This window comes from Neoarius graeffei, chromosome 10 (genome assembly GCF_027579695.1).
Source record: "Neoarius graeffei isolate fNeoGra1 chromosome 10, fNeoGra1.pri, whole genome shotgun sequence".
NCBI lineage: Eukaryota > Metazoa > Chordata > Actinopteri > Siluriformes > Ariidae > Neoarius > Neoarius graeffei.
The window spans coordinates 81,980,445-82,002,777 of record NC_083578.1 but is presented as its reverse complement, the minus strand read 5'-3'; the positions used below and the strand labels follow the sequence as shown (position 1 = coordinate 82,002,777).

The 22,333-nt window shown below is 43.0% G+C and overlaps 1 protein-coding gene across 1 annotated transcript in view; it reads right to left on the bottom strand.

The window, feature by feature from the left end:
- Window positions 1-3,280: 3,280 nt before the first annotated feature.
- plxna3 (plexin A3) overlaps window positions 3,281-22,333 on the bottom strand; it is a 451,726-nt gene continuing 432,673 nt past the window's right edge. Inside the window, exons 25-32 of the mRNA XM_060932405.1 lie at window positions 13,514-13,673; window positions 12,157-12,260; window positions 11,964-12,060; window positions 11,175-11,365; window positions 9,626-9,795; window positions 7,599-7,811; window positions 5,382-5,532; window positions 3,281-3,396 (exon numbers count right to left, since the gene is read on the bottom strand). Coding sequence (XP_060788388.1) covers window positions 3,301-3,396; window positions 5,382-5,532; window positions 7,599-7,811; window positions 9,626-9,795; window positions 11,175-11,365; window positions 11,964-12,060; window positions 12,157-12,260; window positions 13,514-13,673 — 1,182 coding nt within the window. The 3' untranslated portion in view covers window positions 3,281-3,300. The remainder of the gene's footprint in view (window positions 3,397-5,381; window positions 5,533-7,598; window positions 7,812-9,625; window positions 9,796-11,174; window positions 11,366-11,963; window positions 12,061-12,156; window positions 12,261-13,513; window positions 13,674-22,333) is intronic.

The following is a 22,333-nucleotide window of genomic DNA, read 5'->3' as shown; positions in this document are numbered from 1 at the left end:
TTATCTTAAGAAACTGTAAACAAGTCTCAACCATATAATTGATTATAACATTTGGGAGAAACAGACAACAATTAAAAAAAAGAAAAAAAGAAAAAACCCGACAAATAAATTAGAATCAAGTCATCTGAGACAAAATGTGTGTGTTTTTTTTTAACATCTTTTATAACTAGAACACTGACTGAAATGTTGTTATGGATCAAAAAACGGACATTTTTTCTTCTATCGATTCTACAGAAAAACACAATTTTTTCCCCCTCACTCACTCCTTCCTCTCTTCCTCACGAGTACAGGTGCTTTTAATAGTATGCGTTTTTTTTTTTTTTCACTTTTACACACTTGAAGCATGTTAGAACGGCTGTGCTGCAAAAACTAAAGAGACGACGTCGGATCATATGGCTAGAGGAGTACTTAACGAGAAACTCTCTATTAAGACACACAAAAAAAAAGAGAGAGAGAGAGAGAGAGAGAGAGACAAACAGAAAATCAATCGCCCTGATGGCCGTTAGTCTTACAGGCAGTGCGTATGCAGAGAAGGAGGCCCTTCCCGACAGTACGTTTGGCTTTTACTCACAGTTCAGGAATTCGGATGTAAACCTTGAGATGTGGTCAATCAAACTGATCTTGATATATAGATATATTTATTTCTATATATTTCTTTTTTTGGTGTAGATTTATGATTGGTTTTAATTTTACTGAGTGGTTTCTCTGCTGACCTGGCACCTTCGTCGCTCGAGCACACAAGTTGTCGCGTCTCCTGTTGCAACAGACCCAGATTCCACACGAGCCGGCCCCGATTTCTCCTCCTCTCCTCATCTTGCTTCCGCCCCACGAAAAAAAAAAAAACTCTAAAATGCTCAAAAGGATATGACTTCATTATCATAGCGCCTTCTTTTTAAATGCTAATGAGCTCCAAATTCTGGTGCAAACACCTCACCCGACGACGTGACGTGATTCAGGAAGCAATTTCATGAAAATATTGGCCATTAATGACTTTTTAAACGCCAAACTTTTTTCAAACACGAGCTGGAAATAAGACTGGACTGAAATACGTTCAAATACGGTGCGAACGGTTTCTGGTGTTTTGTTTAAAGAAGCACTAGGAATATGTAAAATCAACCAATTTATGGGGAATTACGGTAATAACTGCATGATTCGGAAACTCCAAAGGATCTGAGGATTCCTCCAAATGGAAACAGGAAATCGCAATAATTTATGCAAATTTTTGAGGAGTTCATTTCTGCTAAAGGCCACTGAAGCGCCTACAGAACATTACAGCCCAACTGAAAGCATGATGAATAATAATGTCTTTGCTACTTTCAAGGACAACTTCCTCCTTTCCCCCTACAAATCCCACCTGAATTCTGCTTTGTTAATTTTAATTGTGTTTGCTTGGATTACTTTAACCTCCCTTGACCTTCAAAATGTACACATTATAATGAAAATATGAAAATTTTCCACACAGCTGCATAAATCCTCATGGACTGCTTTAAGAAAGTGTTTATGTATGGAAAGTCTCAAGCGTTTGGCAAAACGATATGCTCAATCACCAATACTGTACATCAAATAGTGTATCGTACATTCTTGCACTGGAGAATAATAAATAACACAATAAATTAGAAAGCACAATAAATACTCTATTCAAAAAGGGCAGAACTCAGAATCATGGAGCAGGAAAAAAAAAAAAAAACTGGTAATATTTTCCAATCTGCTGCGTCTTGGTTACAACTTCTTCCCAGAGTACCTTGTGTTTTCCTTGAGACACTAGTGTCGCGGAAAATTAAAGTGGACGGATGATTTAAGGCCGTGTCGTTTGCAGAATGCAGACGGAATTGACATGCAGTGTTTGGATTAGTGATACGTTTCAAAGGGACAAACCGAGGAGCTCTGAAAGAACGAATATCCGAGACTCGCGATTACCTACAGCTGAGTCTCAGACGCCTTTTAAATCAATAAACCGATAAAACAAATCAGAGATAATCAGTGTGACAGTTTTCCCCTGTTGTGCTTGGTGTACGGTTACACAGTATACCTTCGATTTTCAGAAATCGTGACACAATGAAAAAAAGAAAGGTTCTCGCAATGGGAATTTCGTGGTTTGGAATGGGACGCTGAAATTTCGACTCATGGCTTCCGTTTAAACTCGACTTATTGCTCTCGGATGGACGGATCTATTACGTCAGGATGCCTGTTATCAAAGTACAACACTCGAAACCCTTTCCCTTCAGGGAAGGACCACAGATCTGAGTTTAAACACTCCAACCCTCACAGTAACACAGTGGTATAATACAAAAAAAAAAAAAAAACGATAAGGAACCGAGGATTGGGTGAGGAAGGGGGTTTGGGGTATGGGTTAGGGGTTACAATATCAAGGGGAAAAAACCCCATTAGGGCAGAAATGGCCAGCTTGAGGCCATGTTCGAGTCGGGGTTCAGGGATGAGTCTAGACATAACAGAAAGACAAGCTCTGAAGGACGCTGATTCGTACTGCTCAGGTCCGTTTGGCCCCAGGTTCATGAGAGACGAGGATGAGAGAAAAGGCATTTTTCGTTGGTCTATGGTGATGATGTTTGAGATGAGGATATGGTTCCTGGGTTCCATGCCCACTTTTCTCACATTTTCCATGGCGACTGAGGGCCGTCAATGAATTTTCAGACATTCCCTCAGACCACCGGGCCTCTCTCAATCTCAGAGCTTACAAACGTCACCGTTTTGCTTTCGGCTTCTTAATTCCCCCTTCATGGCACTGGCTTTACAATTCAGCACGGCTTCCACGCACGGCAACGGCATGTGCCGCCTTTTCTTATTGGAATGTATTTTAGTGATCCACAGTTGTCCGATTCCAAAAGTTTCTTTTTTTTTCCCTTTTTTTTTGGCAGTTTTTCTTTGCATGAGACAGTGAAAGGAAGAAGGAGCGAGAGATAAAGAGGGAGCAACAGAAAGACAGAACCCAAATAGAGGGAAAATAGAGGAAAGATGAAAATTAAATCTTGAGATTGAGAATAACAGATAGTGGGACAGAGAGACAGAACATGGAGAAGAGAGTGGCGGGCGGCGTTTGGCTGTGCAGGTTCTGGTCCAGAGAAATAGTGAAATATTGGGCGTCCGTGTGCTGTGGTTGCTTGAGTGTTGATTGTCCAGTGTGTTTAGTCTCTCCTCTTCCCATCACAAGCTATGGACATTTCAGTGCCGGTCAGTTCCTCAGAGCCTTCCAGCCAACCCCCTTCCCTCTTCATCCATTCCCTCCCGCCCTTCCTCCCTTCCTCCTCTCCTTTCCTCTTCTCTTCCTCTCCTCCTGCTCCATCAGCTGCTGCCAGACATCAGGTTAATGGCTTGTTCCAGTTTGTGTCTCAGTTTGTGTTTGCGGCAGTACCCGTCTCTGTCCAGTGCCGTCAAGATCTGCACGATGAGAGAGCGAAAGAGAAGCCATTAGCTGATAGACACACACACACACACACACACACACGCATGTTCTAATTCAATATTCTGTAGTCAGCTTTCTTGTCACGGACCGTTTGAAAAGGCTGAATGGAACCCAGGATGAATATGAAGCATGATCTCATAAGACATGCACATCAAAATGGACCCAATATTACTGAAATGGAATTTGCAATTCATGGATTTCTTTTTCTTAACCAACTTTCTTAAGCAGTCTGGATGAATATATAAAACTCAGCTCTACTTGGCCAATATAGATTTTTTTTCTCTCCGCTCATAATTTATCTTTTTAAAAAATACCTCAAAATTGACTGAAACGATATTGATTTTATTGAGTGTTTTTATGCAGTTGGTTTATGTATACCGTAAATTACTGTTTTACAGGAACATTGATGTCTGTTATCTAAAGGATCTACAATTAATTATGAATCAACTCAATCTTTAATAGATGGATAGATCGATACATGGATGGATGTGGGTTGGATACACACATAAATGGATGGATGAATGAATGCATGTATCTTGAGTAAAATGAAATAATAGGCTATTCATTCCGTAGACTACACAGTCTGTACAGGATATACAGCCTTGGCCTCGCTTCCCTGATGTGCAGAAAAGTGTTCTTCTGCAGAAAAGCAGCATTTACTCTATTTCTGGTTTAAAAAGACTATGAGAGCAGGTAAGAAGACCACCTGCTGTGCTGAACTGAATTTCCGATGTTAAGCTGGTGCATGCGTACACACACACACACACACAATGTGAAATTAGGGTCATAAAAGGTTCATCAGTTTGGATGGATGGACAGACAGATAGACATCCAAATATTTGTAAACTGGAAAGGTAAACTTATAGTTTGATGGACATCGAGATTGATGGCTGGACTAACTATCTGTGGAATGGATGGATGGATTGATTTACTATTTGTGGGATGGATGGATGGATGGATGGAGTGATTGTGAGATGGATGGATGGATGGATGGATGGATGGATGTACTTACTATTTGTGGGATGGATGGATGGATGGATGGATGAAATTACTATTATGAGATGGATAGATGGATGGAGTGACTATTTATGGGATGGATTGATGGATGGAATTACTATTATGAGATGGATGGACTTACTATTTGTGAGATGGATGGATGGAGTGACTATTTGTCTATTTGTGAGATGGATGGATGGATGGATGGATGGAGTGACTATTTGTCTATTTGTGAGATGGATGGATGGAGTGACTATTTGTGGGATGGATGGATGGATGGATGGATGGATGGACTTACTATTATGAGACAGATGGATGGACTTACTATTTCAGGGATGGATGGACTTACTATTTGTGGGCTGGATGGATGGATGATGGACTTACTATTTCAGGGGTAGATGGATAGGTTGACTATGGGATGGATGGATGGATGGATGGATGGATGGATGGATGGACTATTTGAGGACAGAATTAATGGAAAGATATTTGGAAAGATATAAGATAAATATTTGAGGGATGGCTGGATGTCCTTACTATTTGAGGGATGGACGGACTTCCTATTTCTGAGGGATGGATGGAGTAAATATTTGAGAGATGGATGGATAGACTAACTATTTGAGTATCTGAGGGACAGATGAACTAATACTTTGAGGGATGGATGGATGAATACATGAAATAATGGATAGTAAAAGTGAACACAAAACAGACTTCCGCACATCACATAAACCTAACATATCTAACCAAGCATTTTCATACACTGATCACATGACTCAATCTTTCTGTTAGAAAGGAATAAAAGTTGATACAGTATTTATAATCACTTATAATCGCGTGAAGGAAAATGTACAGCCAACATTTCTGGGAGGATTAAAACTGTTAACAGTGAAATGGAATAAAGCAGGTCTGGGACCAGTCTGAAATGGGTGTGAATGGATCCTGTGGGAACGCTGTGAGCTGAACCCACCTCCTCTTTGTACTTGTTGATGTAAAAATAGAGCTCATTGAGCGCACTCAGTGTGTTGAACTCGCTGCCATGGAGACGGGACTGTTCCACCAGATAGGCGTCCATGTCTTGATCGCTGATACTCGGCATCTTGCTGATGTCTCTGTAGTACCTGAAAGCATACACACACACACACAATCAATGTTCTGCTTATTCCTAGCAATCAATGTGAATTTGCCAGCAGGCCAAAATCAAACACAACCTTATTGCCCCTGCTGATCGTGAGGGTGTTTACAAAGGAACAATGTTCATTCCGTAACAATAAGCAGAGGTATTTTTGGTAATCAAAGAATGTATGTGGTGGCCTGGCAAAAATCATTTTTGAAATTTTCTATTGCAAGATGTTTTGAAAACTACAGGCTTTGCTGAACTGCATTAAGTGTCATTTTCCTGCATCTCAAGCACAAGTAAAGTTCTAGCATTTTCATCTCATCTCATCTCATTATCTCTAGCTGCTTTATCCTGTCCTACAGGGTTGCAGGCAAGCTGGAGCCTATCCCAGCTGACTACGGGCGAAAGGCGGGGTACACCCTGGACAAGTCGCCAGGTCATCACAGGGCTGACACATAGACACGGACAACCATTCACACTCACATTCACACCTACGGTCAATTTAGAGTCACCAGTTAACCTAACCTGCATGTCTTTGGACTGTGGGGGAAACCGGAGCACCCGGAGGAAACCCACGCGGACACGGGGAGAACATGCAAACTCCACACAGAAAGGCCCTCGCCGGCCACGGGGCTCGAACCCAGGACCTTCTTGCTGTGAGGCGACAGCGCCAACCACTACACCACCGTGCCGCCCAGTTCTAGCATTTTAAAATCTTAAAATATTTCAAAAATGGATATTTTACCAGCTAGTGTCTGATTACAAACTCAATTGACTATACTTGAGTCCATTTTGCTATGGCAACAACTTGGTCAAAGCCTGACATTCACTGTGTATTGAATCATATTTAGCAAGGTTTTAGACATCTTTATGTATTTGTTAAACAGGCTAGTTACCCAAAATAACTTTTGCAGAAAGATAGCTTAGGCAAGAATATAAAGTAAACAGAAACATTTCCAAAGACATTTGTTAGACGCAGAAAAAAAAAACAACAACTCCAGAGCTCATGGCCACTTTGATCATTCTTCCAAAATGTACTAAAAATAACATTTTGGCTAATCAAATTTAAATTTATCCTAACATCCAAAATATTTGGTGTCTGAATTTTTTTCCGGCGGCACGGTGGTGTAGTGGTTAGCGCTGTCGCCTCACAGCAAGAAGGTCCTGGGTTCGAGCCCTGGGGCCGGCGAGGGCCTTTCTGTGTGGAGTTTGCATGTTCTCCCCGTGTCCGCGTGGGTTTCCTCCGGGTGCTCCGGTTTCCCCCACAGTCCAAAGACATGCAGGTTAGGTTAACTGGTGACTCTAAATTGACCGTAGGTGTGAATGTGAATGGCTGTCTGTGTCTATGTGTCAGCCCTGTGATGACCTGGCGACTTGGCCAGGGTGTACCCCGCCTTTCGCCCGTAGTCAGCTGGGATAGGCTCCAGCTTGCCTGCGACCCTGTAGAACAGGATAAAGCGGCTAGAGATGATGAGATGAGATGAGATGAAGTTTTTTCCACCAAGACTTGCAGCAAAACCTCTATTCAACCAGTTTAGCACCATCACACACTGACTTGAAACCCAGTTGAGATGTTTATCATCTAAAACAGATTTGTTTGTTGGACGTTGTATGATACGGTTATCTATTAAAATGGCCACAAGGAAGTCAAAGAGTTACAAACGGAAGTAGCAGCCATCATAGTGTGTGTTATCATCGGATTCAAGTCGGAGATGTGGCCCAAAATCTGAAAGATGAATTATACAACATTAGAAGTGATCTGGATGATAATAGTTACATTTTTAATGCAGAACAAATGGTACTGCTTATTTAGTGGGTCAATTTAGACTTGGAGTTTGCACAAAGCTAAACTGGCTATAAGCTTTCTTTACTTGCTTGCAAAACTCTTCTCATAGTTCCAGCTCAGGTAAATTTCATTTGGCTGAGATATGTCTTTAAATAATTCACTCTTCCTGCTAGGGGCCAAGAAAGGTTACTCTGGGGCCAAAAAAAAAAAAAAAATCACACAAAGCAAAACACTAGGGAGAGATTTAATGGTTTGGATCATGATCACAGTGAGTCTCATACCTCTCGACCCAGCTCTTATAATTGGGGATGTCTTTAGCATAAAGCAGCTTATTGGATGGCGAGTCTTTGCCTAGACGGTGTTCTGACGTTGAGCACGAGTCCATGAAGGTCTGAGCCACCACTGACAAACAAGCATCCGTGATACTGCTCTTATGGATATCGAATACAAATTGTGGATTCTTGATCACGTTCACCCAGAACCGTAAAGGCAAGCTACGAGAGAGAGAGAGAATGAAAAGAGAACAGAAAGAACACAAATAATAAAAAAGAATACTGAGCATATTGTCATTTAATAGCTATTGTAGTATGTGCTTTAAAATACAACCCCGATTCCAAAAAAGTTGGGACAAAGTACAAATTGTAAATAAAAACGGAATGCAATAATTTACAAATCTCAAAAACTGATATTGTATTCACAATAGAACATAGACAACATATCAAATGTCGAAAGTGAGACATTTTGAAATTTCATGCCAAATATTGGCTCATTTGAAATTTCATGACCGCAACACATCTCAAAAAAGTTGGGACAGGGGCAATAAGAGGCTGGAAAAGTTAAAGGTACAAAAAAGGAACAGCTGGAGGACTAAATTGCAACTCATTAGGTCAATTGGCAATAGGTCATTAACATGACTGGGTATAAAAAGAGCATCTTGGAGTGGCAGCGGCTCTCAGAAGTAAAGATGGGAAGAGGATCACCAATCCCCCTAATTCTGCACCGACAAATAGTGGAGCAATATCAGAAAGGAGTTCGACAGTGTAAAATTGCAAAGAGTTTGAACATATCATCATCTACAGTGCATAATATCATCAAAAGATTCAAAGAATCTCTGTGCGTAAGGGTCAAGGCCGGAAAACCATACTGGGTGCCCGTGATCTTCGGGCCCTTAGACGGCACTGCATCACATACAGGCATGCTTCTGTATTGGAAATCACAAAATGGGCTCAGGAATATTTCCAGAGAACATTATCTGTGAACACAATTCACCGTGCCATCCGCCGCTGCCAGCTAAAACTCTATAGTTCAAAGAAGAAGCCGTATCTAAACACGATCCAGAAGCGCAGACGTCTTCTCTGGGTCAAGACTCATTTAAAATGGACTGTGGCAAAGTGGAAAACTGTTCTGTGGTCAGACGAATCAAAATTTGAAGTTCTTTATGGAAATTAGGGACGCTGTGTCATTCGGACTAAAGAGGAGAAGGACGACCCGAGTTGTTCTCAGCGCTCAGTTCAGAAGCCTGCATCTCTGATGGTATGGGGTTGTATTAGTGTGTGTGGCATGGGCAGCTTACACATCTGGAAAGACACCATCAATGCTGAAAGGTATATCCAGGTTCTAGAGCAACATATGCTCCCATCCAGACGACGTCTCTTTCAGGGAAGACCTTGCATTTTCCAACATGACAATGCCAAACCACATACTGCATCAATTACAGCATCATGGCTGCGTAGAAGAAGGGTCCGGGTACTGAACTGGCCAGCCTGCAGTCCAGATCTTTCACTCATAGAAAACATTTGGCGCATCAAAAAAAGGAAGATACGACAAAAAAGACCTAAGACAGTTGAGCAACTAGAATCCTACATTAGACAAGAATGGGTTAACATTCCTATCCCTAAACTTGAGCAACTTGTCTCCTCAGTCCCCAGACGTTTACAGACTGTTGTAAAGAGAAAAGGGGATGTCTCACAGTGGTAAACATGGCCTTGTCCCAACTTTTTTGAGATGTGTTGCTGTCATGAAATTTAAAATCACCTAATTTTTCTCTTTAAATGATACATTTTCTCAGTTTAAACATTTGATATGTCATCTATGTTCTATTCTGAATAAAATATGGAATTTTGAAACTTCCACATCATTACATTCCATTTTTATTTACAATTTGTACTTTGTCCCAACTTTTTTTGGAATCGGGGTTGTATTACAAATCTATCCATGTCAGTCTCTGCCTGAGAACCACTGCATGGAACAGAAAGTGAGATGGGACACGATTGGAAGCATGTGTGTGTGTGTGTCTGTGGTGGCTCACCAGTTGCTCTTCCAGGTGTGACGCACATCTGGGTCACTGATCTGTCTCTTGTCCGCCTGCTCATCCAGAAAGTCGAACATGTACTTGATGGCCAGAGGGAGGGCGCTGCCGCGGTGAGCCGTACTGAACACCGTCTCAAACAAATCATCCACGAACTTCTGCAGTGTGCCCTGATCATGCAGCAACAAATACAGCATACGGTTAGAATTGTATCTTCGATCAGTGTTTCAGGAGTTACGAGGAGTTCTGTTATCGTTGCTCTCAGTGTAGTTTCTCAGTTACGCCTGCTGAGTGCCTTGAGAAAGACACATTATTCACATATAATGCAGCTTAGTTCAGCATCATGCACTGAATGCAGTCTATATACTATAAATACTGCAGCTCATTGCACACAATTTGAAAGCTTTATGTCCTCTTAATCTTAAAACCGATTTGTGATTAGCTTTAACACTGCTCAGGAACAAATGAGACCAAGTTTATATACTGGTACAAGTAACTCAGTTAGCCAGCTTTATGGGTCAGGATGCTTGATTGGGAGTGAGTTGGCTAAACATGCTATGATGGTAGAGTGAGTGGTCTGTAGTGGTCTGGAATGATGGATGAATGGATAGATCCATATTGAACAGATGGATGGTTATGGGAGGAGAATGGATGGATGGACAGATGGTTAAATTGATGGATGGAGATAAGAATGGATGGTTGGTTGGATGGGAAAAGATGAGTTGGTTGGATGGACTAGAGATGGATGGAAGAATCAATGGTTGGTGAATATTTGCAGGAATTAAGAGGGGGATTTTTGTTGCATAAAAGGAAGATGGATGAATGGTTGGATGGATGGACAGCAAGATGAATGAATGGGGAGATGGATGGATGGAGATATGGAAAGAGAGATGGATGGTTGGATAGATAGATGTACATATGAAAAGATGTATGTATATTTGGATGAACAGTTGGAAGGTTGAACAGATTTGATGCCTAGATAATGAGTAAAAGAGTCTGGGTGCTAAACTGGCCTGCCTGCAGTCCAGTCTCCCATTTAAAACATTTGGTGCATTATGAAGTGCAAAATATGACAAAGGAGACTCCGAACTGTTGAGCAACTGAAATTGTATATCAGGCAATGGGACAACATTCCTCTTTCAAAATTACAGCAATTGGTCTCCTCAGTTCCCAAACGTTTACAGTGTTGTTAAAAGTCGAGGTGATGCAACACAGTAGTAAATGTGCCCGTCCCAACTTTTTTGAAACATGTTGCTGACATCAGATTCAAAATGAGTATACGGTATATTTTTTTCAAAATAAAATAAAATTGCTCAGTTTCAACATTTGACATGTTGTCTTTGTACTATTTTCAATGAAATATAGGGTTTCCATGATTTGTAAATTATCACATTCTGTTTTTATTTACAGTTTACACAGCGTCCCAGCTTTTTTGGAAGCGGAGTTGTACAATGTGTGTCGGGATTGGATGGACAGGAAGATGTTGAATGGATGGATATGGGAGGATGGAAGGGAAAGATCTTTATCTCTATGAACTGTGTGTGAATACCTTCGTGGCCAGAAGGCGTGTGAGGTAAATCTCAGACACCATCTTGCTGCTGCGGTCTCCTTCACGCTGGTCTGCGTGCTCATGATTTTTCACCAGGTGCCACAGTTTGGTGCCAGTCTCCTGGTCAGGGGTGATCATTGGTGCTCGAGAGCGCAGGCTGTCCGGACTGCTCGAAGTCCTGAGCAAGCTCTCTGCACCAGAATAGCACATAAAACCCACACAGTGTCAGATAATGCTGGCTCACGCCCAGGTACACAATGTACCTTCGACGAAGACAATGACTATCTGGAGTCGTCGTCCTTTTTCCCTTTTTTCAAGAGCAGCAACGATTTTTCATACCGTACTGGGTAAAATGAAACAAAATGTTCCAAAGAAACTAAATTATTCAACAGAGAACAACCTTTCTCATTGTAAACAAGTTTAACAGTTTCTGTCCAACAGGTGCTTTATTTCGGTTAACAGCAACCATTTTTAAGTGATAATATCAGCTCTTTGTGCTTCTTTTTGGTTCAATAATTGCCTTTCTGGGACTGAGGGAACAAAATCGAACGGCGATAAAAACAGTAACATGGCACTGAGCAGGACTTCATGAAGAACGAATTGACCTTGTCACACTGATTTGAGATGAACGGAGCTGTTTTTCTGAGAATTTAGATCAACAGAGTCGGAGCTGGACCAGTGCAGTGAAAAGAGGCAATTTCTTGCCAAGACAGCATATGATGAGTAAAAGGAGAAGAAGACAAGGATCTGTCATGCTGGAAGTTGATGAGAGAAGAGGAGAGAGCGTACCGTATCGACTGAGTGAGCGCGTAAATGTGAATGAGTTGGCGATGTTGTACGCAGACACTTGCTTTTGAACCAGAGCCACCACTGAGCCATCTGTCACCTGCGCAAAAAAAAAAAAACCCCAGACGAGATTCAGTAACTAATTTAAGGGATATCTGTAACTGTCATGTTTGTCGGAGACTCAAAGTTGTCCAACCTGGTAATGCGCCAGCGTGTTCAGTCTCTTCCAGTCACTCTCGATCTTCGTGGTGACGTCTTCATCTTGAAGGATGATTCTGGTGAGACGGCCCTGTCTCCATTCTAAAGAAACAACATGATCAGGAGAGTCATGGAGCACTGATTGAAAGCCAACCACCAAATACTATACGGTCATTTATGCTAAAGAGTAGATACGTAGATTAATTATTATTAATTTATGCTAGCAGCAGTAGCGCAAATTCTTACTTTCACTCAGGATCTTTCTACTTTCTTCTTCTTATTCTCCTAACATTTTTAGGAAGCTATTTCTCCCTCAGTTTTCAACCAATCATCACAAATTTCACATGAAGAATACCTCTGGGCTGAATTAAGTTGCTATGACTTTTGGTGCTGATCCAGATCACCGAATCGGAATGATCCATGAAAAACGGGATTTTTTTTCCTCACTAAGCGTCATTCTCTATCTCTTACCGTTCCGGATCGATAGGGTATGGTGACCAGACATCCTGGTTTGTAAGAGCTAGCACAACTTTATTCACAGTATCTATCTAGTTTTTCTTCTTCTTCTTCTTCTTCTTCTTCTTATTATTATTATTATTATTATTATTAATGGCAAGCTTATATGATTAAAAACCTGAGGCTTAGATAAGTGTTGCATAATTGTAACTGAATGAGATAAAAATAGCAAATAAAATGAAAAATAAAAAAGTCTGGCTAGCCTTCTATTCCCACACATCCACAGATCAATAGTCTATCATTATATTATAGGATTGTTGTTATGGTTATATAGCAAAGAGTAAGCATAGGATGAAACTGTTATTTATGCTTGTTGCCATGGCTACATTTCAACAGTACTATATAATGTTAGGAGCTATGATTAAGAGCTGTGATTCTGTGATTTGAACAGATATACATGAAAATAATTAAATAAATAACTTTCTGGCGGCACGGTGGTGTAGTGGTTAGCGCTGTCGCCTCACAGCAAGAAGGTCCGGGTTCGAGCCCCGTGGCCGGTGAGGACCTTTCTGTGCAGAGTTTGCATGTTCTCCCCGTGTCCGCGTGGGTTTCCTCCGGGTGCTCCGGTTTCCCCCACAGTCCAAAGGCATGCAGGTTAGGTTAACTGGTGACTCTAAATTGACCGTGAGTGTGAATGGTTGTCTGTGTCTATGTGTCAGCCCTGTGATGACCTGGCGACTTGTCCAGGGTGTACCCCGCCTTTCGCCTGTAGTCAGCTGGGATAGGCTCCAGCTTGCCTGCGACCCTGTAGAACAGGATAAAGTGGCTAGAGATAATGAGATGAGATGAGACATGTCTGTATGAATAAAGTAACTTTGGGAAGCGTGGTGTGCTCGTACCGAGGTCCATGTCATCAGCCTGTGGTCTCTGTGAGTACGGGATCCCTTTATACACCGCATCCAGCAGCTTATCTTTCACCTGAGTCACTGTGTCACAGTTCAGCACCTTCACCGGGACCTCTGTACCTGCGTCTCCCTCTGGAGGAATACACATCAGAGTCTGGGGGACAGAACGACAGTGATGGACGTTAGTCACAGTGCAACGATATTTAGTCGAGCAAGCAGAGTAAAAAATAAAGTGAGCTGAGCCCATTCACCATCACAAAAGATGCATGCACAAGTTCAGGTTGAAATAAAGATGTCTGCCTGATGGCCTGCATTTCCATTCAAACGTGAACGTCTCGACAGATTTCGAGGCTGATTTATCCTGGCCCACACCGATCAATCCACACTCTATTTCAGCGCAATTGATCAACATGTCGGTATAAACATTAACTGCGATGCCGCTGCTGAATACTCGGTCTTCTGGCACACGGCGTTCAAGGCACAGCACATTCGAAGGCTTTTAGAAAACATTCACACATCAATTAGGAAATAACAGAAAAGATCACGCAAGAGGAAGGGGGTACAAATGAGAGTATGTAGCTCACACAGTTGGTGAAATGGAGATACTGAAAGCAAACAAGTCAGGAAGCCACTGAAATTAACACCTTTTTTTCTTCACCATGATGTATCCGACAGGTGCTTTGGTTGAAGGTGACTTAAAAGTGTAAAGAGTAAAGTCCAATCCAAACACAAAGACAAGCACAAGAGGATTTAAGATCATTTTCCAGAAGATGAAAGTGGCTCGCAACCTTCAAGTGCAGATCTTTCTGCTGATTAAGTGCTGTTTTAAAACTAATACACACGCTAGAATTAATGTACTAACTAACGTACACTATACAGCCAAATGTTTGACTGTCACAGCCATATGTAGACCGTGTTGCCACAAATTTGGAAGCACACCACTGTACAGGATGACTTTGTACTCTGCAGTATTAGAATTTCCCTTTTTCCCCAGCATGACAATGCCCCTGTGAATATCTAAATGTCAGGTTCGAGTCTCGTGTCATCGTTTCTAACAGTAAGAAGTAAAACTGTAACTTTAGGTTTTCCACCATGGGAAAGTCAATAGTCAACTCAATGGACTCAGTGTCTTACTAACACGACAAGCTGCATTCGTTTTTTTTTTTTTTTGTCTTATTAGCTTCAAAAAAGAGAAAAAATAAGCTAGTGAGAGAATGACTGTTTATAGCTGCTATAATGTAAATGTAAATATAACTTATTTCTTGAATTTTCCACAACATTACATCTAACTATACACAGATAACCTCTTCAATTAAGAAATAAAAAATAAAATATTTGCAATGCGGCGGCACGGTGGTGTAGTGGTTAGCGCTGTCGCCTCACAGCAAGAAGGTCCGGGTTCGAGCCCCGTGGCCGACGAGGGCCTTTCTGTGTGGAGTTTGCATGTTCTCCCCGTGTCCGCGTGGGTTTCCTCCGGGTGCTCCGGTTTCCCCCAAAGACATGCAGGTTAGGTTAACTGGTGACTCTAAATTGAGCGTAGGTGTGAATGTGAGTGTGAATGGTTGTCTGTGTCTATGTGTCAGCCCTGTGATGACCTGGCGACTTGTCCAGGGTGTACCCCGCCTTTCGCCCGTAGTCAGCTGGTATAGGCTCCAGCTTGCCTGCGACCCTGTAGAACAGGATAAAGCGGCTAGAGATAATGAGATGAGATGAGATATTTGCAATGCCAATTTACTCTGAAATAAAAGGAATGAAATGCCACTTACTGTACATTAGGGGAGAGCGAGGAGACTTGGGACAGTTTGTATTCCCATCAAGTAATTTCAACCAATCAGGTTTTAGATGACATCAGAAGTTACATGTTGCCCCTTCGAGTAACCTACTTCCTCTGGAGCCACAAAGCTGGACACTGCAGCTTTCCAGTCTGTGCAGTTGAATATTTTAGTCAACCAAAACTTGTAATTTCTACTTCGTCTCCACCTCCATTCTATGGTATAATGTACGCTGATGAAGTCGGGATTTGTTAGGAATTAAAGTATGTTGCCTAGAGTGACCATCTCATCTCATCTCATTATCTCTAGCCGCTTTATCCTGTTCTACAGGGTCGCAGGCAAGCTGGAGCCTATCCCAGCTGACTACGGGCGAAAGGCGGGGTACACCCTGGACAAGTCGCCAGGTCATCACAGGGCTGACACATAGACACAGACAACCATTCACACTCACATTCACACCTACGGTCAATTTAGAGTCACCAGTTAACCTAACCTGCATGTCTTTGGACTGTGGGGGAAACCGGAGCACCCGGAGGAAACCCACGCGGACACGGGGAGAACATGCAAACTCCGCACAGAAAGGCCCTCGCCGGCCACGGGGCTCGAACCCGGACCTTCTTGCTGTGAGGCGACAGCGCTAACCACTACACCACCGTGCCACCCTAGAGTGACCATATACAGTATTATTTATTAAAGGTCATAGGCAACGGTTTGAGGTGAAACGTAGAATATCAACTTTATTGTCTAGAAGAACGACCCAAAAAGCGATTTGAATCTTCCTGGTGTCTAATTTGCACCCTAAAATTGAATAAAATGCTTAAAATATACTGTTTTGCCCAATTTCCGAAGGTTTGTTTACATCTCACTTATGCGTCCTTTCACCACCAGGGGACCGTCGTCGTGATATCATTTAAGCCAAACAGAGTGGGAGGAGCTCTGTTTTTACTTGCAAACCGAGCACACGTGTACGGATTTTGGCTGTGTAAAATGTCTGAAAGCGATGGTGATTTTGAAGCAGGAAGTCTCCAAATTGAATATCGAGAGGTGAAACCATATATATATGAGCCTATGGCCGTCGTGAAGCAGTCTGTGAATGTGGCTCACTGGTTTGACCGTGCAGCCTCGGAATCGGACAGCGACTCGGCTGACTCTGATCACACACACATAATCCCTATAATAGAACGTGGATTCGTTTATATTGCTAATATAATTTATTGCTAATATTAATACAAGCATTATACTATTTATAGCCTACTCTAAACAAGGAAATATCCCTTTTGTCTCATTTACACAATGATTGTACAGGATCCCTCAGGATTCTTTACTTGAAAAATTGCAAGCAAAGGTAAAAATGTTTCCCTCCAACCTTCTCCTTTTTGCTTGAGCATTGCTGGTCCGTTTCTTCTTTGACTGCTTGCTTTTGTGCTCGAATTTTGTTGGAACAGCATCAGGTTTGCGCCTTCTCTGTCCAACACTGACACCTAAACTCTCCAACAGATGGGGATTCTTCAAAAATAAATCCTCCTCGAAGTGATCGGAGCACAGAGCGGCGTATTTACCCGGCCGCCAACCCTCTCGCTTCACAAACGCACAATCCACTCTCTCCTTCTCTTCTCCTCTTTTGGAAAACGGTAAAAACTTCTTCCTGAACCGGTCCCGTTGTTACAGTTCACTGCACAACAATAAGGCATGTTTTTTTTGTGTGGAAATTCCTGAACGCACGTCTGTAATCAAGCCGAGCGGCAATGAAAATACACGGAAGTGGACTCAACTCAAGCGGTTTGTTTGGCTTAAATGACGTCACGCGCCCAGTAGTCACGGAAATAGCCGACAGAAATTTGCCACGATCCGCGCTAACTTATTTTAATTATTATTTATTAACAATACTTCTTGGGACCAGAAGAAAATTACAGAGGGTTTTTTTAACATGCAAAGTTTCAAATGCGCATAAAATTAAAACCGTTGCCTATGACCTTTAAAGGTCCCATGGCATGAAATTTTCACTTTCTGAGGTTTTTTAACGTTAAAATGAGTTCCTCTGACCTTCTTAAGTCACCCCAGTGGCTAGAAATTTCATAATGTGTAAACCAAACCCAATATTTGAGAATGGCGCGTCAAAACGGCGCGTTGAGAAGCTCTTCCCTTGCCGACGTCAGCAAGGGAGATGATCCCCACGCCCCCCCTCTGGATTCCCACCCACTGTATGGATTGCCCGCCCAGCTCAAAAGTTGCCACCAAACATGGAAGTTGCGCTGTACATGGCTGTGACAACACAGAAAAGAGTCTGTTTTTACTGCCGACGGGAGAGCCCCTGAAGACGCAGTGGCTTAATTTTATTTACTCCAATAATACGCCGTCGAGTATACCTAAGACGGTGTATGTTTGTCGGAAGCATTTTCCTGATGAATGTTTCCACAACTTGGGACAGTACAGGGCAGGTTTTGCACATCAACTGTCACTGAAGCCTGGGTCCGTACCAAGCATCCCTGCCGCATCAGCCACAAACACCGAACAAGTAAGTGTATAACTGTTAAGTCGTTTTGCCGTGTTTTAAAATCGGTGCCACGTTAGCCTTGCAATGGCTACATTAGCTGTGCAGCTAACCGCTTCCTGCAGTTAGCCAGGTACTCTGCGCTACAAAACCAAAAAGCATGCAGCATGCTCTGTTATAATAGCCAATCAAAACAGTTTTTACAAAGACACCCACATTCTTTTTTTTAAGTCACTCGTTCATTTTATTTGTTTGTTTGTTCAGTAAAAACCCAAACATTTGTTGAATTTATTTTATTTCCTCGCGTCACACCTTAATGACGTCAGCACGCGGTATTTTTCCCTTCACGGTTTGTTCCTTCTCTCTCGCCATAGTAAGACACCCACATCCGCTTGTTCTGACCCACTGGAGGTAGCGGCACAGTGCTGTTAGCCAATCAGAGGTAACACGTTTACATGTCATGAATATTAATGATAAGACCCGCCCCCACCCTCTACCCTTCCCCGCCTCCTGCTTCTCATTAGCAAAACGACGCACTGGGAAAAGGGCTGAAATGGGGCTTTCTCCCAGGAGGCTATATCTACGTGCCGAGGGTTCATTTCGAGAAAGGCTGCGGATATAACATCCGGAAACCTCCACGAGCCCGTTTAAAGCATCAACAAACCACCATGCCATGGGACCTTTAAACTTAAATTCTGGGGGGGAAAGAAAAAAAAAAACATTGAAGGATTTTTTTTTTCTTAATGGCCAGATGGGGAGAGTTGGGACAGTTCATCGTGTTACAGGTTTTTTCTTGTGGTTTACAAATACAATAGTTTAAACATTTTTGTTAAAAATGCGGCATGTCCGTGCATAAGGGTGAAGCTTATTTCATTCCTTTTTGAGAATGGAACTGTTTTGTCGGGTCAGGTTTTGGGTAAACTGACATTTTTCTATCACTGTACAAGCATTGTGCGTTCATACAGTTCCTATGTTACAAGTTTTAATAATAAATAAAAATTAAGCATGTACAATTCATCTCATCTCATTATCTCTAGCCGCTTTATCCTGTTCTACAGGGTTGCAGGCAAGCTGGAGCCTATCCCAGCTGACTACGGGCGAAAGGCGGGGTACACCCTGGACAAGTCGCCAGGTCATCACAGGGCTGACACATAGACACAGACAACCATTCACACTCACATTCACACCTACGGTCAATTTAGAGTCACCAGTTAACCTAACCTGCATGTCTTTGGACTGTGGGGGAAACCGGAGCACCCGGAGGAAACCCACGCGGACACGGGGAGAACATGCAAACTCCACACAGAAAGGCCCTCGCCGGCCACGGGGCTCGAACCCGGACCTTCTTGCTGTGAGGCGACAGTGCTAACCACTACACCACCGTGCCGCCCGCATGTAGAATTAAGCTAGGTATTTTATTTCTGTCCCATGTCGACCCACTATGTCCAAAGTCTCCCACCATAATGTCCCATGCATCCCTTCAATGTCTCATGTCTCCCTGAAAAAAAAAAGCACTGACAGAAAAAGTGAAGGCTGAAGGCCAGTATACGTGACAAGCTGGGAAACCAATGTTGTGGTAAGAGGGTATAGTAAATACTCTCTAATGCAATATGAATGTCACGCTGCCTGCAAAGAATTTCACACAATCTACAAAGGATGGAAACTTGTCCCAAGTCTCCCTGCTTTTTCCTATAGCCCACTTCACACAATGCTATATAACCTCTCAGGCGTCTCCTATACCTCAGTCCAAATTCCATTAAGGATGTTGCTGCTGATCACGAAGACCAAATGCCTTGATATTTTTACACAGTGAGGTTGTTCATACAGTGCTGTCGGTGTATATAAATGCATATGAAGGTGCCGTGCTAATCAGGTCATTAGAGCAGTGCAGTTGGCACTTGTGACTCGCTCTCAGCATCTCCAGGTTCGGTCACTTACTGATCTTTAGCGAAAGGTTATAATAGTCCTAACTGTCCTCTGGCTCCCCACTGTGCCCCTTCTAATCATTTATATGAAAAGTGCTTTTTATTAATCTAATTACTACAACTGTTATTATATCTACTACGCCTTCGACTACTATTAGGGGTCCAAGCACAAAGGACTGAACAATCCATCCATCTATCCATCCATTATCTCTAGCCGCTTTATCCTGTTCTACAGGGTCGCAGGCAAGCTGGAGCCTATCCCAGCTGACTACGGGCGAAAGGCGGGGTACACCCTGGACAAGTCGCCAGGTCATCACAGGGCTGACACACAGACACAGACAACCATTCACACTCACATTCACACCTACGGTCAATTTAGAGTCACCAGTTAACCTAACCTGCATGTCTTTGGGGGAAACCGGAGCACCCGGAGGAAACCCACGCGGACACGGGGAGAACATGCAAACTCCACATAGAAAGGCCCTCGCCAGCTGCTGGGTTCGAACCCAGGACCTTTTCGCTGTGAGGCGACAGCGCTAACCACTACACCACCGTGCCACCGGACTGAAGAATCTCAAAGAGCAAAACTCCTACCATACGTTAATAACATGTAAGAGTGTCGCCTATATTGAATAAATGACAATTATCTTGTAATATCATGATGACAATCAACGTTTCGAAAATGTTGCACTAAGTCATAGCTTGAATTTTGTGCAAACTGTCTGCAAGATATTGTGAAAAACAGAAATTTGGTATGCATTCTCTAGCTCACACCGCGAGTCAGCTTAGTGGTTAGCGTGTCCGCCTCTCGATCGGGAGATCGCGAGTTCTACTCACAGCCAGGTCATGCCAAAAAAAATGGTACCTACTGCCGTCTGGCAAGGCACGCTGCAATACAGATGCGAGTGGGGAGTTAAACTCTCGTGGGTGCCAGAGGACGAGCCCCCCACTGTAACCCTAGCTATGTAATAGGCGAGAGGCCGAGGGTTATGGAAACGGAGATTGGCGCCGCCCTATGCGCCACATGGCGTGGGAAGGGACTCTCTAGCTCACAACCTTCACCATTTCCTCTAAATAAATAAATGAACATTGCCGCCAGCTTCTTGATCCAATAAACCTCCTGAGCATGAACGAACAGCTCATCTCATCTCATTATCTCTAGCCACTTTATCCTGTTCTACAGGGTCGCAGGCAAGCTGGAGCCTATCCCAGCTGACTACGGGCGAAAGGCGGGGTACACCCTGGACAAGTCGCCAGGTCATCACAGGGCTGACACACAGACACAGACAACCATTCACACTCACATTCACACCTACGGTCAATTTAGAGTCACCAGTTAACCTAACCTGCATGTCTTTGGGGGAAACTGGAGCACCCGGAGGAAACCCACGTGGACATGGGGACAACATGCAAACTCCACATAGAAAGGCCCTCGCCAGCTGCTGGGTTCGAACCCAGGACCTTTTCGCTGTGAGGCGACAGCGCTAACCACTACACCACCGTGCCACCGGACTGAAGAATCTCAAAGAGCAAAACTCCTACCATACGTTAATAACATGTAAGAGTGTCGCCTATATTGAATAAATGACAATTATCTTGTAATATCATGATGACAATCAACGTTTCGAAAATGTTGCACTAAGTCATAGCTTGAATTTTGTGCAAACTGTCTGCAAGATATTGTGAAAAACAGAAATTTGGTATGCATTCTCTAGCTCACACCGCGAGTCAGCTTAGTGGTTAGCGTGTCCGCCTCTCGATCGGGAGATCGCGAGTTCTACTCACAGCCAGGTCATGCCAAAAAAAATGGTACCTACTGCCGTCTGGCAAGGCACGCTGCAATACAGATGCGAGTGGGGAGTTAAACTCTCGTGGGTGCCAGAGGACGAGCCCCCCACTGTAACCCTAGCTATGTAATAGGCGAGAGGCCGAGGGTTATGGAAACGGAGATTGGCGCTGCCCTATGCGCCACATGGCGTGGGAAGGGACTCTCTAGCTCACAACCTTCACCATTTCCTCTAAATAAATAAATGAACATTGCCGCCAGCTTCTTGATCCAATAAACCTCCTGAGCATGAACGAACAGCTCATCTCATCTCATTATCTCTAGCCGCTTTATCCTGTTCTACAGGGTCGCAGGCAAGCTGGAGCCTATCCCAGCTGACTACGGGTGAAAGGCGGGGTACACCCTGGACAAGTCACCAGGTCATCACAGGGCTGACACATAGACTACCATTCACACCTACGGTCAATTTAGAGTCACCAGTTAACCTAAGGCCAAACAAAATAATATATGTGTTTCCTGTTTCCTGGGTTTTCAAAATAGGGTTGGTAGGTAGGTAGGTAAAAAAAAAAATTGTTTATCCCAAAAGTTTACGACAAATTTTCTAGGGTAGGTAATAATGATGGCATACTTTCATTTTCCAGGTAAAATGGGAATATTTTGGTGGATGATCTATTTGGTGGTGGCCAGAGTGGTGGTGGTGGTGGTCCAGTACCTAGATCTATCCCTTCAGTTCTGAACATTTCCAAAATATATTTTTATATACTAGTGGGGACTTTCATACTTAAAACTGATGTCTTGTGTGTTTATCAAAATTGGGTGCATGCCTAACATCTCGGCCTT